The 14,979-nt window shown below is 38.3% G+C and overlaps 1 protein-coding gene across 1 annotated transcript; it reads right to left on the reverse strand.

The window, feature by feature from the left end:
* Nucleotides 1-1,402: 1,402 nt before the first annotated feature.
* On the reverse strand, nt 1,403-14,972 carry LOC120529710. The gene is made up of 3 exons (XM_039753768.1): nt 14,768-14,972; nt 8,475-8,659; nt 1,403-2,495 (listed from the first exon to the last, which is right to left on the reverse strand). The coding sequence occupies exons 1-3, from the start codon at nt 14,949-14,951 to the stop codon at nt 1,965-1,967; spliced, it is 900 nt and encodes a 299-aa protein (XP_039609702.1). The 5' UTR covers nt 14,952-14,972; the 3' UTR covers nt 1,403-1,964.
* Nucleotides 14,973-14,979: the final 7 nt, after the last annotated feature.

Genomic DNA, 14,979 nt, shown 5'->3' on the forward strand with positions numbered 1-14,979 from the left:
ATCCCACTTATAATAAAGCAAAGAAAAGAAGCAAACTTGTACCGCTAGTAGCTCTCATTACACTTAAGTTATCACTTAAAAAAGGAGCATGGGAATGGACATATACAGGAAATCTTCATATTGGCTAAAAAGTTTATTGTTTCAGTATCACTGACAGACTGTAAAACTTTCAGAACAACGTTGAGTCACCGTTAAAAAAGAAGGCAGGGTTTCAAACCAAAACTTCAAGTTACATAAAATGGTCGCACAGTAAGGGCTCGTTTATATGTTATACTCAGAACGCGTACGCATTATAGCTGCCATGTGTTCCCAGCGTTCATTTCACGCGTCCTCCGAGCAGGTCCTCAGAAATGAATGTGACACGTGCGCAAGTTGCAGTTCCAGCAAAAAGTCGGGGGGCGCAGTGTGAGAAAAGTCGGAATACGACGTCAGAATCTCACTATCTACATGCGACAGAAAGCCGCTATGCAGATCCTACAAGATTGATGTGCACGCTTCGATGTTTGATGAATGGCTCGATGTGGTGAAGCAAAATGCCGACATACAGATGCATGTGTGGTGCTTTAATATTCAAGCGTTGCATATTCTTGATCGTAATGACGCAATACATTTTAAAAGTCTCACATACCATCTTTTGTACTTTCTTTTTTTCCTGGGGCTTCCTCCTGACCCGACAGCAGTAATCACCACACAGAACACATTAAATGTATGATATTCCAACTCTCTGCACATTTTAAATCCTTAGATTTATACTTGATATCATTTTCATGATGAAATGCATTGAAGTATGTATTTTACAGATAAATTGTTAATTTCGTTTAAATAATGAATAGTTAATAATTACACACATGGGGGGGTGACACGGTGGAGGAGCAGTAAAGCTGCTGTCTCGCAGGTATTCCCTGCCGGGTTTCCTTCCAAAGATATGCAGATTTGGGGACACTAAAATGACGGCAGTGTGTATGTGTGTGCTTGTATTCACCTTGCGATGAGCTGATGTCCCGTCTAGGGATTGTTTCTGCCTCGTGTCCAGTGCTTGCTGGAATGGACACATCCCTGGATTGATGGATGTAATCATTAAACATCCTTTTCAGAGATATTGCAGGAAGGTGTCATCGGAATTTAATAGGCGTTCCAGGCAATTGACAGCACAATGAAGCTGAACCGGTTCTCACCATGGTAATATCTCTAACTGTCACCTGGTGGATTCTTCCAGATTATATTTGTGGGCGTACTTTATGTAAAACAGTAAAACGCTTGCGTGCATCCACTGGAGCATGTGTCGCGTCACATGAAGTATAAACCTGGCCTAACACACATGCAATGCCCGGAGAACTGATGTATGCCATTTACTAAAAGGTGAAAAATATAGTTGCATCAAATGTCACTTTACAAAAGCAAGTAAAAGTCCACCAAAATTTTATTGTTGGTTTAAATGAAAACATAGTCAGGTTTCATACAGCTTATTAACTGTTACAATTATGTCAAACGTGCTTAAGGTTTTCTTTCCTTCAGATTTTGTAAAAGTTAGGTTTCAAACAGGGCTTCTAAGAGGTTACTTGTTTATAATAAAATCTAAAAATTAGAGGATGAGTCTCAAGGAAATAAATGGTTTAACACCCTTATTTATGTGCAAAAAACAAGGTAAATACTATTTTCTACATTTCCAGCAGTGGCTCAGAAAACGTGCAGTCACATGTTAGATCCTGGGCATTTAAGAAATTAACAATTGCACAAGTGTAGCTAAAGGTAAAAGTTTCTATAAAAACAGTTTTAGTTTTAGGCTTCAGGACCAAAGCACACTTTCTACTAAATGCACGTGTTAAAAACGGAGTTGCGTCTAGAAGTGCTATTGCCTGAATTTTACTTGCACAGTTTGCATTTAGAATAGAAGTGAGGTAGGATGGTTTAGTGTTGAAACTAGAGCTGAATCAAATTCACAGTGTGAAGGGCCTTCCCCGACATCAATCTGTAGTGTCGTGATTTCTATACAGCCGGGACATCTGCTTTTCCCTGCGTGACACAGAAGTGCATGCTGATCTCCGAGAGTTATCAGGACAGTCTGAGTCAGAAGGGGTGTCCATAGTTTGATTTTCAAAGTTAGTCATAAACTGAGGTGGTTGAGAATACCCAAACTGGGCCTCAAATAAAATGTTCTGGATCTGAAGTTTTGCAAATTGCTTTGCCCGCAAGTTACCAATGAGACGTAGTTCGTTAGCCACATGCTTTCCGAAAATGTCATCTTCATCATCTCCCCGGGGTGCTGCTGCTGCTGTTACTACTACTGGAGCAGGGACAGGAACTGCTACTGAAGTGGTCCTGTATGAACTGACCGATTCCTCCAGTAACAGGTCTGGTTTAAACTTCTTGTGGGGCTGTAGATGATCAGCCGATGCCACTTTGTTTGTATTGGAGCTTGCAGCCAGATTGGAATCTTCGATGACAGGCTTTCTTAAATCACTTTCCCCATTATCTCCGTTTACTTCCATCAGCTCCTAAGAGTTTGAATAAAAGTGCAATAAATCAACGGTCATAATGAGACAGATAAAACAAGAACAACATCACGATGAAAATCAATCAATACTAAAGTCTCGTGTCAGCTAAACACTGAATAGTTCAGTTAACCAAAGGTGCTCAAACTGGAGCAGTGATTAACCTTAACTCTTCCATTTGCTTTAAACTCTTAGAAATAATAGTCAGAAACAGTTTCTTTGAAATATACTACCTCGTGTGTGTTGTAACAAGAAACCAAACACTGACGTGTATAAATGAATGGATACATTTAATGCAGTAATAGGTGTTTCTTCTAAGGAAATACACAGCAGAAGAATACTTGATTAAAATCTGAGTGATAACGTCATTCTATTTTTATTTTATATTGCAAATACCCCTAAGCTGGACGCACATAAAATGACTAATAGTCGAATGGGATGTCAGTCATGACGACACCAGTTGCTGATCTTGTTGCACATTAAATGCCTAGAAATCACAGGGGATGACAAACTAGATGATTCCATGATGACGTTCCACCAGTTTCAGATATTCAAAATATTGTAATCTCACTTCTTTTACGAACAGCCAATAATAACGAGATCTTGACCCATCCCCCATGACCATAAATTTGCTTGTTGGATCCGCACAATTCCGGCATTGGCATTTATTCCTCCCGCTATTATTAATCAAGCATTTGAAGATTTAGTTGAAGCTGATGACTTCCCCAATGAAGCCATGGTGATTGCACCTTACTCTGAAGATACATATATTGGAAGAAGACAATGGAGAGGCCAGCAATTACCCATTTTTGCTACCGAATTGTGGAATGTTTACGAACGAACGCTGATTGATCAGCAACATATGAACAATGACATGGAGAGGTAGCACAGAGGATTTCAGGAAACTTGTGCTACTTTAAAGAATCAATGAGTCGGTAAATATTTGGGAATAAAGAAACAACAATGGATGTACAACTTCGAAATTACACAACTAATTGTCGGTAATTCAGGCATTCAAAGAAACGAAGTATGGTGTAATTTTTGCTAGAATCAAAGGAATAGTCCAAGATTTTCAAAATCGTAATGTAATTGATTAACTTAGAGGCACTGCATACAATTTTGAGTTTTAAACAATGATTTTGTAAAATTTTATTTTATTTTAAATGTTACATTAATATGTTTTGACTACGACGATAACAGTGGCTTTAACGTATAGCTGGTGCAATTGGCCTGGAGACTTCATCGAAAATGGGACTGTAATTTTTATTGAAACTCTGATATGTTACTCAAAACATTATATTCAAAACATTACATGACAAAATAATCGTCTTAATGAGCACTACTTAAATATATTTCATATGCTTTTTGTTAAACTTAAAAATATCCCCGGAATTTAAAGGTTAATTGTATTTCACGTATTTGGTTATGTTTTTGGCAATTTTAACATGTGCATTTATTAAACCAAAAAAAAAATCTGGTGAATTTTTTACATTTCTGTAACCTACTCATCATCTACAGGGGGCAAATTGTGGAAGGCAAAATGTGGTGGGTTAAGTGTGGAGAGGCGAATTGTTGGGGGTAAAACGTGAGGGGCGACTTTTCTGTAAACCGATAACATGCTGGGCTGACAGAGCTGGTGCTGGATACTCTGCAGGTACATCAAGGTAAGGGACAAGCTCTGCCCTTTGTTTCTTTTTCTACTCTGTTGTGGTACCTAAAACAAGAGATCAGACAACAAAATCTCTCTTCTGTTTAAAAGGTCACAAACACCCATACTTCTTATTTCTGGACGCTGCACTCAATTCACTTAATTTGTACTTCAATTTAGAATAAGAATCAATGTGCTTTGTTATTAATTTTAGATCAATTGCCTGTTAAAAGCTTATGCTTGTAGGTCACCATTTATTTTAGCATAAGGGCTGCTGCTCTTTTTTGCCGCCTGCCCGTCTTTTTACTTGCTATGTTTTGAACTTCTATGAATCAAGGGCGTTGTGTTCTGCGAGAGAACTGAACAAACTGACTTTTGTTGTGGGAACACAGCTGCTGAAGCTTCAGACTGACAGAAGGCTAAACAAGCTTCCACAAGCTTTCATTTTAAGAAAACCTAGCAAGCTTTCACATTAGCACATAGAAACATTTTAGATGGCATTTAAATTCATATATTAAGGGTTATCAATACCTTAGACGATCAAGTTAAAGCAAAACGCATTGCGTTAGCTAGCTTGAGCTATGTTAAGAGTTTAAGAGATGATAAAGGCTAATGTTCCTTCTCCTTTGATTGGATGCCTGTGGGCTCAAGACCACCTACAAGACCACCCAGCAGCTTGGCCTCTGTGCTGGCAAGTTAGAGAAAGCGAGTGGCTGCATGCTGCCACTTACCCGCACAGCTATTCACGATTTTAGTCTTAAGGGATGTTGGTCCAACAAGCAATTATTAGTTGAGCAGTCCAGCTTTCACATGTTGACCTCCTGATTTCAACTTAATGGTGAAAATTGATTGACCAAAAGGCCATCCATTTTTGATAGCCCAGGATTAGGAGTGTGAGAATGAAGGGAGTGGTAACAGGGTGATGCTCACCTGTAGGTGGCAGATATTTATTTCGAGCCAAAGTGACTGTTATGAGAATGTGTGGACTGGGAACGAAAATTGTTATGAGAAGGTCTACTGGGAAAAAGATTGTTATAAGGAACTCTACGGGGCAAGGTAATGGTTGTGATAAAGTCCACAGGACCAGGACATTGTTGCGAGAAAAGACGTTGAGTGAGGTCATTATCTTAGAAACCCTGTAAAGCAGATGATGAGAAAGTGTGTGAAGTGGGGATATTTTGAGATATGAATTGTAATAAATATGAGGCTCGACCAGAGCAAGGGGCTCACTTCATTGAACTGAGACAGGCTTTATATGCTTTGCAGTAAAGTCTATTCTGACTGCTCATCCAGTGATTGTGTGTTTTTTTATGAAGAAGTTTTCTCCATGACACTTCCAGGTGAAAATTCACTTTTCGGCTTTTATACACATCATACCATGTGTTTACCTGAACACACATAACCAGGATAAGGTGACTAACTTAGTTAAGGCAGAAACCTGGTTTCTTAAAAATCTGTGTTTACGTGCACAAATAACCTTCTGCAGTTTTTCTTTGGTAAAACTCTATGATGTTATTAAACTGCGCAAAAAAAAAGTTAAATGTCATCATTGGCCACCATGAATCTGATAATAGGCAGCATTCAGGTAGTGTGGTGTAGTGTTTAAGGGTCTGGACTTCAAACTCTGAGGTTTGTGGGTTCAAATCCTTCTACTGACACTGTGTGAACCTGAGCAAGTCACTCAACCTGCTTATGCTCCAACTGGAAAAACTAAAAGAAATGGAATCAATTGTATCATAAATGGCGCCTTAGATAAAAGAGTCAGCCAAATTAGTACATGTAAATGTAAAATAGCAATGACGCCTGTGATCATTTTCTTGTGTTTTATAAATATATGTTTATTCAAAATGACAACTTTACTTTATTGGACTGCATGAAATGCACTCTTTTCTGCTTGGCTGAATGACCGAGCCCTTCAAAAGAGTGGTGCAATGGTACATGTGTTTCTTTCTTTACACCTTCCTTTCCTGCTGGGATAACAACACCACAGGTATTTTTGCTTCAATAAATAATAATTATTGCATTGAGTTACTCATTACTTTAAAGAGTAACTGGTCTACGTAAAGCATGTTACTTTTTTACACGTTACCCTACTGTTTTTGAGATTGTGTTCCTTAATATAACATTGTACATTCTGCTAATCAACATAAATTTAGCAATCCCTGAAATACTGAGACAGATTATTTCAACCAGGGGAAGGAACTAAAAAAATCTGACTAGGGATTCACAATTTTCTACTGCATTAAAATTTTATTTTTCCACTGAAGGAGTGGATCGATTCCTTTCTTCCTGGTTCAAAGACAACCAATAACCTCAGGAGGGGCAGAAATTTGTGTTACCACAACACACACAAATATGTATTCCAATGCATTTAAATTTAGGAAGCACCTTTTCACAAAGTCATGAAATTGAACCAGAAACCTTGACAACTTAAAAAGTATCAAGAGAAACTTTTAAAAGAACTTGGCTGCTAGCTATAAAAAGAAAGCTTTGAACATTATGCTCTTTTTGTTAAACTTTATACATTCATGTGACGTGCAAGTTGCCGATTCCCTGGGATTTTTATTTCTGTCCTCAGCCCTAGATAGAAGTCTAAACACTGCCACAGATTACATTTGGAGTTGGACTGAAAGCATTTTAGAATTTTATAGGAAGCATTCAGTCTTGTTTATGTAATTAAGTCAGTTGTACCCATTAGGAATCATACCATGACTGTCGACATAACATAACAGTGGATTCAAAAAATGTTCCGACTCCTCACTTTTTTCACATTTTGTTATTTTACAGCCTTATGCTAAACTTGCTTAAATTCACTCTTCCCCCCACATCAAACAACACTTAATACCTCAAAATAACAAAGCAAAAATAGGATTTTAGAAATTTTTGTAAAATTTGCCACATATAAAAAGCTGAAATATCACATTGACACAAGTATTCAGACCCTTTACTATGACACTTGAAATCTGGCTCAGGTGCATCCTGGTCTACTAATCATTGCTCAGATGTTTCTGCACCTTGTTTGGGTTAACAAGTGGTCAGTTCAATTGACTGGACATGATTACACCTGTATAGTGAAGGTACCCCAGCTGACCAAGTGTATCAGAGCAATAACCAAGCCAAGAGGACAAAGGAGTTGCTTGCAGTGTTTAAGAGACTGGATTTTGTCAAGGTGCAGATCTGGAGGAGGTTACAAAAACATGCCTGTGACACTGAAGGTTCCCAAGAGCACAGCTGCCTCCAATATTCTTAAATGGAAGATGTTTGGAATAATCATGACTCTAAGAGCTGGCCACCTGACCAAACTGAGCAATCGTTGGAGAAGAGCCAGGGTAAGAGTGGTGATCAAGAACCCAATGGTCACTCTGGATGAGCTCAAGAGAACTGTAGGGGACATGTGAGAAAATTTCCAGAAAGACAGCCACCACTGCAAAATTTCACTGATATGGGATTTATGAAAGAGTGGCAAGACAGAAGCCTCTCCTCAGTAAAAGATACAAGGAAGCCCACTTGGAGTTAGCAAAAAGTCACCTAAAGGACACTCAGACTGTAAGAAACAAGATTCTCTGGTCTGAAGAAACCAAAATTAGCACCAGGTCTCCAGGAAACCAGGCAACACTCATCACCTGTGCAATACATTTCCAATGGTGGAAGCAACATTACACAGCAGCAGGAACTGGGAGAATAACCAAGGTGAGTGAAAACGTAATGGAGAAAAATAAAGAGATCTCCTTAAAGATAACCTGGTTCAGAGCACTCTAGACCATAAACTGGGCCAAAGGTTCATCTTTCAACTAGACAATGACCCCAAGCACAAAGCAAAGACAATACACAAGAGCCTTTGGAGAGCTCTAGGAATGTCATTGAATGGTCCAGCCAGAGTCTAGACTTGAACCCAACCATACATCTATGCAGACAGCTGTAAACAGCAGACCACCAACGGTCTCCATACAGCATGACAGAGCGCTTGAGAGGATCTGCAGAGAAGAGTGGCAGAAAATCTCCAGCTCTAGACGTGTGAATCTTGTCACATCATAACCATGAAGACTGCAGGCCGTAATTGCTGAGAATAGGGCTTTGACTAAGTACCGAGTTAAGGGCCAGAATGCTTATGTCATTGGAATATTTCACTTCTTTAATAAACTTGCAAACATTTCAAAAAATCTTATTTCCACTTTTTGTATGATGAGAGAAAAAAACTTAAATTTACATAATTTTAGCACAAGGCTGCTACATAGCAAAATGTGAAAAAAAGTGAAGGGTCTGAATATTTTCCGATTCCATTGTGTATATAAAATAATTCATGTAGATGCGATAAAATGGCCTATGCCACTCACCAGAACAGTAGATTTCCTTGGTACCACCTGTGTGCTGAGAAAGAGGTCCATGTGGTCAAAGAAAGGCCACTGTGAGCGATAGACTTCACCACTACCACCTGCACGTACTCTTGATTTCTTCACTTTTGCCAGCTCCTTGCTGTAATATGTCCTCAAATTCATGAGCTTTTTATTGACTTCATTGACTAGAGGGCAAAAAAATAGCAAAACAAAATAAGTAAAAATAGTTGTCATCGAAAGGAAAACGGAGTGATGCATAGCATACGGCCATCATAAATGATAACCTCCTCTGTTACAGGATGGTCCGCTGTACATGCATAATTAATATCCATGTTGTTTTTTATTCCTTCTTTCAAAAGGTGCTAAATATGGAAATCAGAACTGCTACGCATTTTTATAACTGGAACATAGACAAGCTCACCTTAAGACAGAAATGAAAACTAAACCTGTAGCATTAATACTTCAGCATTTAGAAAGCCAACACACGTAAGAATCAGTGTGGAGTCATCATAGCTGTTTCAGCTTTTTGCCGGGAACTCCGACTTCTGAATCTCAAAGATGTGTTTGTTGGGTTACATGGAAACTTCACACTGGTTTATGCAGGTTTGTCCAGAAAGTGTGCTCTGTGATGAGCTTGCGCCCCTTCTCTACCTTGTGCAGTACCCAAAAATATTAGAATAGGCCCCGTCTCCATGCAACAGTGAACTGAAATACATGCTTGGATAATTAGCTTCTTAGGTGTACAGCCATACTAAAGACATGGTGATTTAATGGTTTAGGAGTCGGAAAATAGCTGAAACCCTACACTTAGATATGCGTACTTAGCAGGTCAACTATAAAAATACCAGGTGAAAAAAATATTTATTGATGAATTACAGCAATCTAAACAATGTCACCTTCTAAATACTCCCCATCTCTATATCACTCCATACGTATCTTCCATTGATTGAAACAGTGCTGGAAGTCTTCTTGCTTGAGGCTCTTCAAAAGGCTTGCCATTTTTGTCTTCACTTCATCCATTGAAGAAAAATGTGTTCCCTTCAGGTTACTTTTGATTTTGGGAACAAGTAAAAATCACAGGGAGCTAAATCGGGCAAAAAGGGAGGATGATCGAGGACAGGAATGTTTGTCAGTCAAAAACTGCCTAATGGAAAAAGAGAAAATTTGCAAGAAATTTGATGTTGATTCGCTGTTCAATTTTTTCACCCGACGTATTCACAGGATATGCCTAGCCGGTCGGCCAATTTAGAGGGCGTGTAGGAAGGGATATACAGTAGTTCTATGATTAACGTCCGGTCAACCTCCAGACGGTTTTCCAGGAAAGCCCCAAGCCCAGCCTTGTTATTTGTGTCTCAACTTTATATATTTTAACTGTAATACAGGTCTGTACTTGCAAAATGTACCCGGATGGTGGTCACTATAAAAAAGTGCTATATTAAACAAAGCATTTCAATTTAACTGTCTCTATTTGTGACTATGAGTGTGCAATTTATAGTTCATTGCCTGCAATGTGAATTAGCCAAAGTGAAACCGAGAATGTACCAACTATAAAATAAGCAATAATGCTGTGAATGAATACAAGGATGTTCTGATCGATCGAACACGGATTAGAATCAGCTGATTTTCACAAAAAAAAAAGACTAGACTGGTGATCCTTAAAAAGTAAAACCGATGTTTTCTGCACCTGCTTGTGTAAGTTTTATAGTAATTGAGTTGTTGTGCTCCTTTACGCAAGGTATTATGGTACTTTTTTTTTTTATTTTGCAGCAAACGTCCTGCTGTGTTAACAAACAGCAGTGAGTGGAGGCTTTTTTTTTTAAAAAAAAAATCAGTGAACGAGGGCTGATTGGGATATTAGCCTTTACGTTAAAGAAGGGAGAATAATAAACTGAAAAAAAAGGTAAAATTGTAGAGGTTGTCCTGTGCAACTAGAAAAGGCAAGAAAAGCTACTTAAAGAAACTCAGACTTTGATTTTGATTGTTACATTAAAATGGACACCACTTGAGTTTGGATGGCGAGCTTGTTTAAAATGCAGCAGCTTACACTTTTAATTGGAAAAAGAAAAGGTTAAGACAAATTTGAAATTGCCGCTTAGTAAATAATAGTCTTTTAAAAAAATTATTATTTGTTGCTGTGTATCATATAGTGCAAGTGTTGGTAAGAAACAAGAGCTACATCATTAAAATGGTAATCTGGATTTTATAATTACACCTCAAGAATTACGAATGTCTAGCTGATACACTGAAGGGAAAAAATAAAAAAATAAATAAAATTACACCTGTATAAATATAAGTGTACATTTTAACAGCAAAAAAAACAAAACAAACTAGAGTGCAATTAATGATTTAAAATGATTAAGACCTGCAAGTGTAAGTATATTTACATTTAAGTGGTGTTTAATTGCCAATATGAATTAATTTATTGTGTGAGAATATATATATATATATATATTTTTTTTTGTTGTTGAAAAAAATTGTGAAATCTTTTTTTTTTTTAATTAAGTCGTTTCAGATTGGTTCATTTCAGAAAAAAAAACAACAATATGACATTGTGTATTTATGAGAAGCATTTTATTTTCTTTTATGTCATATGTATTTATGGATAAATATTTTTGTACATATTGTATTAGTTATAGTATGTATTTTAAGGAAATTTTATTAATTGTATTTAATGGTCACTGAACAATAAAGCTTATAGTATTTAATTTTGTGAATAAAAAAATGAACAGTTAACACCTGTGGTCTACAGTTAAATACACTTTAATAGAGGGCATAAGGTTTCAATGCATCTGGTTATGCAGGAGCTTACTATAAAATGTTTTTCAGAGGATTAAAAAAACAAACAAATAAATAAAAATCAGAATTGGTATCAAAATCTGCCAATCAAGTAACATGAAAATTGGTGATCAGTATCGGCCTTAAAAACCTGATCGGAGAATTCCTAGTGAATACGAAAATAAAAAAATGGAAGAGACTAAATGATACAAGCAAACAATACAATACAACAGAGAGCACTGGTGTCATGTTTGAAAAAAATATACACTGCATGATTATTATATTTCTTTCATCAACTTATCTATTTTCAGGGTAGGTTCACAGAAAGTCAGAGATGGTTCGGGAATATAATATGGATGCCTCCTTGTGCAGATTTAATGGGCATGACCAGCACAGTAGAGACTTTGGGGGAGACCCAGAACTTGATTGGAGGATTATATCTCCCAGATGGCCTGGGAACCCCTTGGGATCCCACAGTATGAGTTGGCAAGTGGGGCTGGTGAAAGAAAAGTAAGCGCATCACAGCTAAGACTGTTGGCCCAGTGAACCCATCCCGAATAAGTAGTAGAAAATGAATGAATAAATGAAAAACGTTTCTGCCTTAACTGAGCTGCTCACCTTCTCCTGTTTTTTTGCGTGCATGTAAACACATTTGCAGAGAACATTCAGCCAAGAAATTATTATGTGTCAAGAAACACTACTAAGGCTCCTCTATACCAGTGGCAACATGCCTGTAAAGTGCCTCAAAATGACTAACTGCCAAGTCAGAAGTTGTCTTTACTTTCAGCTTTCTTCCTTTTTAGTCATTCTGGTGTATTTTTGAGAGGTGTTTGTCATAATATAAAAATATTTTATTAAATTTACTAGGGGGCTTCATTTACCAACCCCCCCGGCCTGCGCTACGTGCCAGCCACTTCACATCTCTGCCACTCGTGTATGTGGATTTCACTTTCACTAAACCACCAATCTTTTAATTCTCGCTCATATGCCTCTTGATTGGGAAGAAACACTACTTTTCCCTGATGGCAACACGAATTAGACGATCTATGACTTAAAGTTTAAATCTGAACAATATATTCAATCTCTTTTCGCTGTTCCTTTATTCCACCGAGTAATAACTTCCATTTGTTTGTGCTAATGCGATCTTTACTATCGTTTTTTTAAGACTTTCAAATTTTAGTACTTTCATTATCTCTAACCTGCTCTGCATGTGTATCGCGCCAATGTTTTTGAATTCTTTACAACGTTCTTCTTTGTCATCTACTCTTTTTTATTATTTTATTTCTGGCTCTGGGTGTGGTTAAATATCTTGGCACAAAGTCTCATCTCTCGCAAGACATGAAAGTGTCTCTCTGAAAAAGTCATGTCTCGTCCCAGGATTTTTTTTATTATAATAGAGAGATGTATTTTTTTATACAGCTTCTGTAAAAAGCCACATTTCCCCTTGGGCACAAATAAAGTTTTCCCCGTCTATCTATCACAGAGTTCTTTCGATTTTGGTATGGTGAGAACGAACACTTTAACAACAAACCGCAAACCAAACCAAGTGCCAGAGTATTAAATGAGACAGCTGCTGCCATGAGCTTTTCTAATGAAGTTCTGATCATTTGCAGCTGATTCTAAGTTTTGGTATTTGAGGTGCCGCATCGAGAGGAGTCAGATGAGGTGGCTCGGGCATCTGATCAGGATGCCTCCTGGATGCCTCCATGGTGAGGTGTTCCGGGCATGTCCAACCGGGAGGAGGCCCCGGGGAAGACCCAGGACACGCTGGAGGGACTGTGTCTCCTCGCTGGCCTGGGAACGCCTTGGGATTCTCCTGGAAGAGCTGGAAGAAGTGGCTGGGGAGAGGGAAGTCTGGGCCTCTCTGCTTAAGCTGCTGCCACTGACCACAAAATGTAAAAGTGGCATGTTTTAAATATAACATTTATATACAGACTAGACATTAAGCCCGTTACAATAACGGGCGCTAGAACAGTAGTGCATAAACATTAGTAAGAACAGTCTATATTAAATGGCAAAGGACCTTGTATGTGGCTGCAATATGCGTCACTGTATTGTGTGCCTTTAATTTTCTCTCGCAGTAATACTGGTTTGTATTTCCGTAAAATGCCTGTAATTTTCTCTGACAGAAATACAGTGGAACCTCGGTTCACGACCATAATTCCTTCCAAAACTCTCGTCGTAACCCGATTTGTTCGTGAACCAAAGTAAATTCTCCCACAGGATTGTATGTAAATACAATTAATCCGTTCCAGACCGTTGGAGCTGTATGTAAAATATACTGTATATTTTAAGTTATAGTTAATTTTACAATAGAATGCACAGCGTAACAGTAAACTAAATGTAAAAACATTGAATAACACCAAGAAAACCTTGAACAACAGAGAAGACTAACACTGCAAGAGTTCGCGCTATAGCGCTACGAACCACTCGCTAAAAACACTTTTTTTAAAAATGAGTTTCAACCACAGGGAAAAAAATGAATATTCTAAAAATCTGTAATTTAATAAACCGTCAAGAAAAGTAACATTGCAACAATGCACGCGCGCCTGTGTCTGTCTCTCTCTGCACAAGGAATGCACAGGGACAGGCTAAACACGTGCGGTCCCGCGCATACGCACTTCAACCGGAAAGACACACGCGCACGGGGGTTTTATTAAAGTGGATATTATTTATAAATATATATAAAAAAAGATCAAATCTTGAAATGCCCACATGTTAAATAATAATAATAAAAAAGTTTCATGGGGCGTACTTACAATTTTCACAAGACTGCACAGTGTATGATTGGACTGTGCTTTTATTATCTCTTGTTCTTCAAGATTTGATTTGACACACAGCGAGCCATCGTGATAAAACAACTACCTTATCTTTACCGGTCTTTAAATATATGCACCGCAGTACTGGGGAACGTCATTTCGTGCCACTGTATGCTGCAATGCTGTGTATCGATGTTATGACAATAAAAAGACCAACCTGTCGATTTGCTAATAAAACAGGTGCACTGTGTAGAAAGGTCCGTGATTGACTTACAGTAATACATACAAACGATGACTTGTTTTGAGTTGGTTTATACTTAAAAAAACGGCTAAAATTCAAACTGACATCCCTTTGAAAATCAGTTTATTTTCGCCTAAAAGTGAAGACTTTCTTGAAGATTTAAGCAGCATTTTGCCATTCGTATTTGCTGAGGATTTCTATCTTTTTTAATAGGAGCAACCTATTAAAAGGCAAAAGAACCTTAACCGTACCCTGCTACAATACGCGTCCACACTAAATCACCACAAAACAAACCTAAACGTCTACTAAACACATTCCCACTCCACTGAAACAGTGGGGCCTTTCATTACTTTTCCAGACAAGAATCCAGGCTTTTGCATCCAGTATTCGCTCAAACCAGCTCTCTTTTTAAAATTCGCCGACATCGCCCCCGTCCTCAAACTCCCCGACTTTTGTCATCTACGACACTCAAGTCTGTGTTCCCGTGACGGACAAACCGTGCAATGCAGAGCTCTCACCTGGCACGTTAAGTTTCGCTGCCAGCCGATCGAGGGCGGCCTGTCGCTGGCTCTTGTTGTGATAATCCTTGCATTTGCCATTCCAGAGCACCTGCTCTTCCTCGTAAAGTCCGATCAACTCGTGAACCCGTTGTTTGCTCCATGGGAATTCGCTCTTAATGCTACCTTCCATGGAGGCGGCCATTCCGCTGCCACATGACCAGAAGGGCACG

This window comes from Polypterus senegalus, chromosome 5 (assembly GCF_016835505.1).
Source record: "Polypterus senegalus isolate Bchr_013 chromosome 5, ASM1683550v1, whole genome shotgun sequence".
Lineage (NCBI taxonomy): Eukaryota > Metazoa > Chordata > Cladistia > Polypteriformes > Polypteridae > Polypterus > Polypterus senegalus.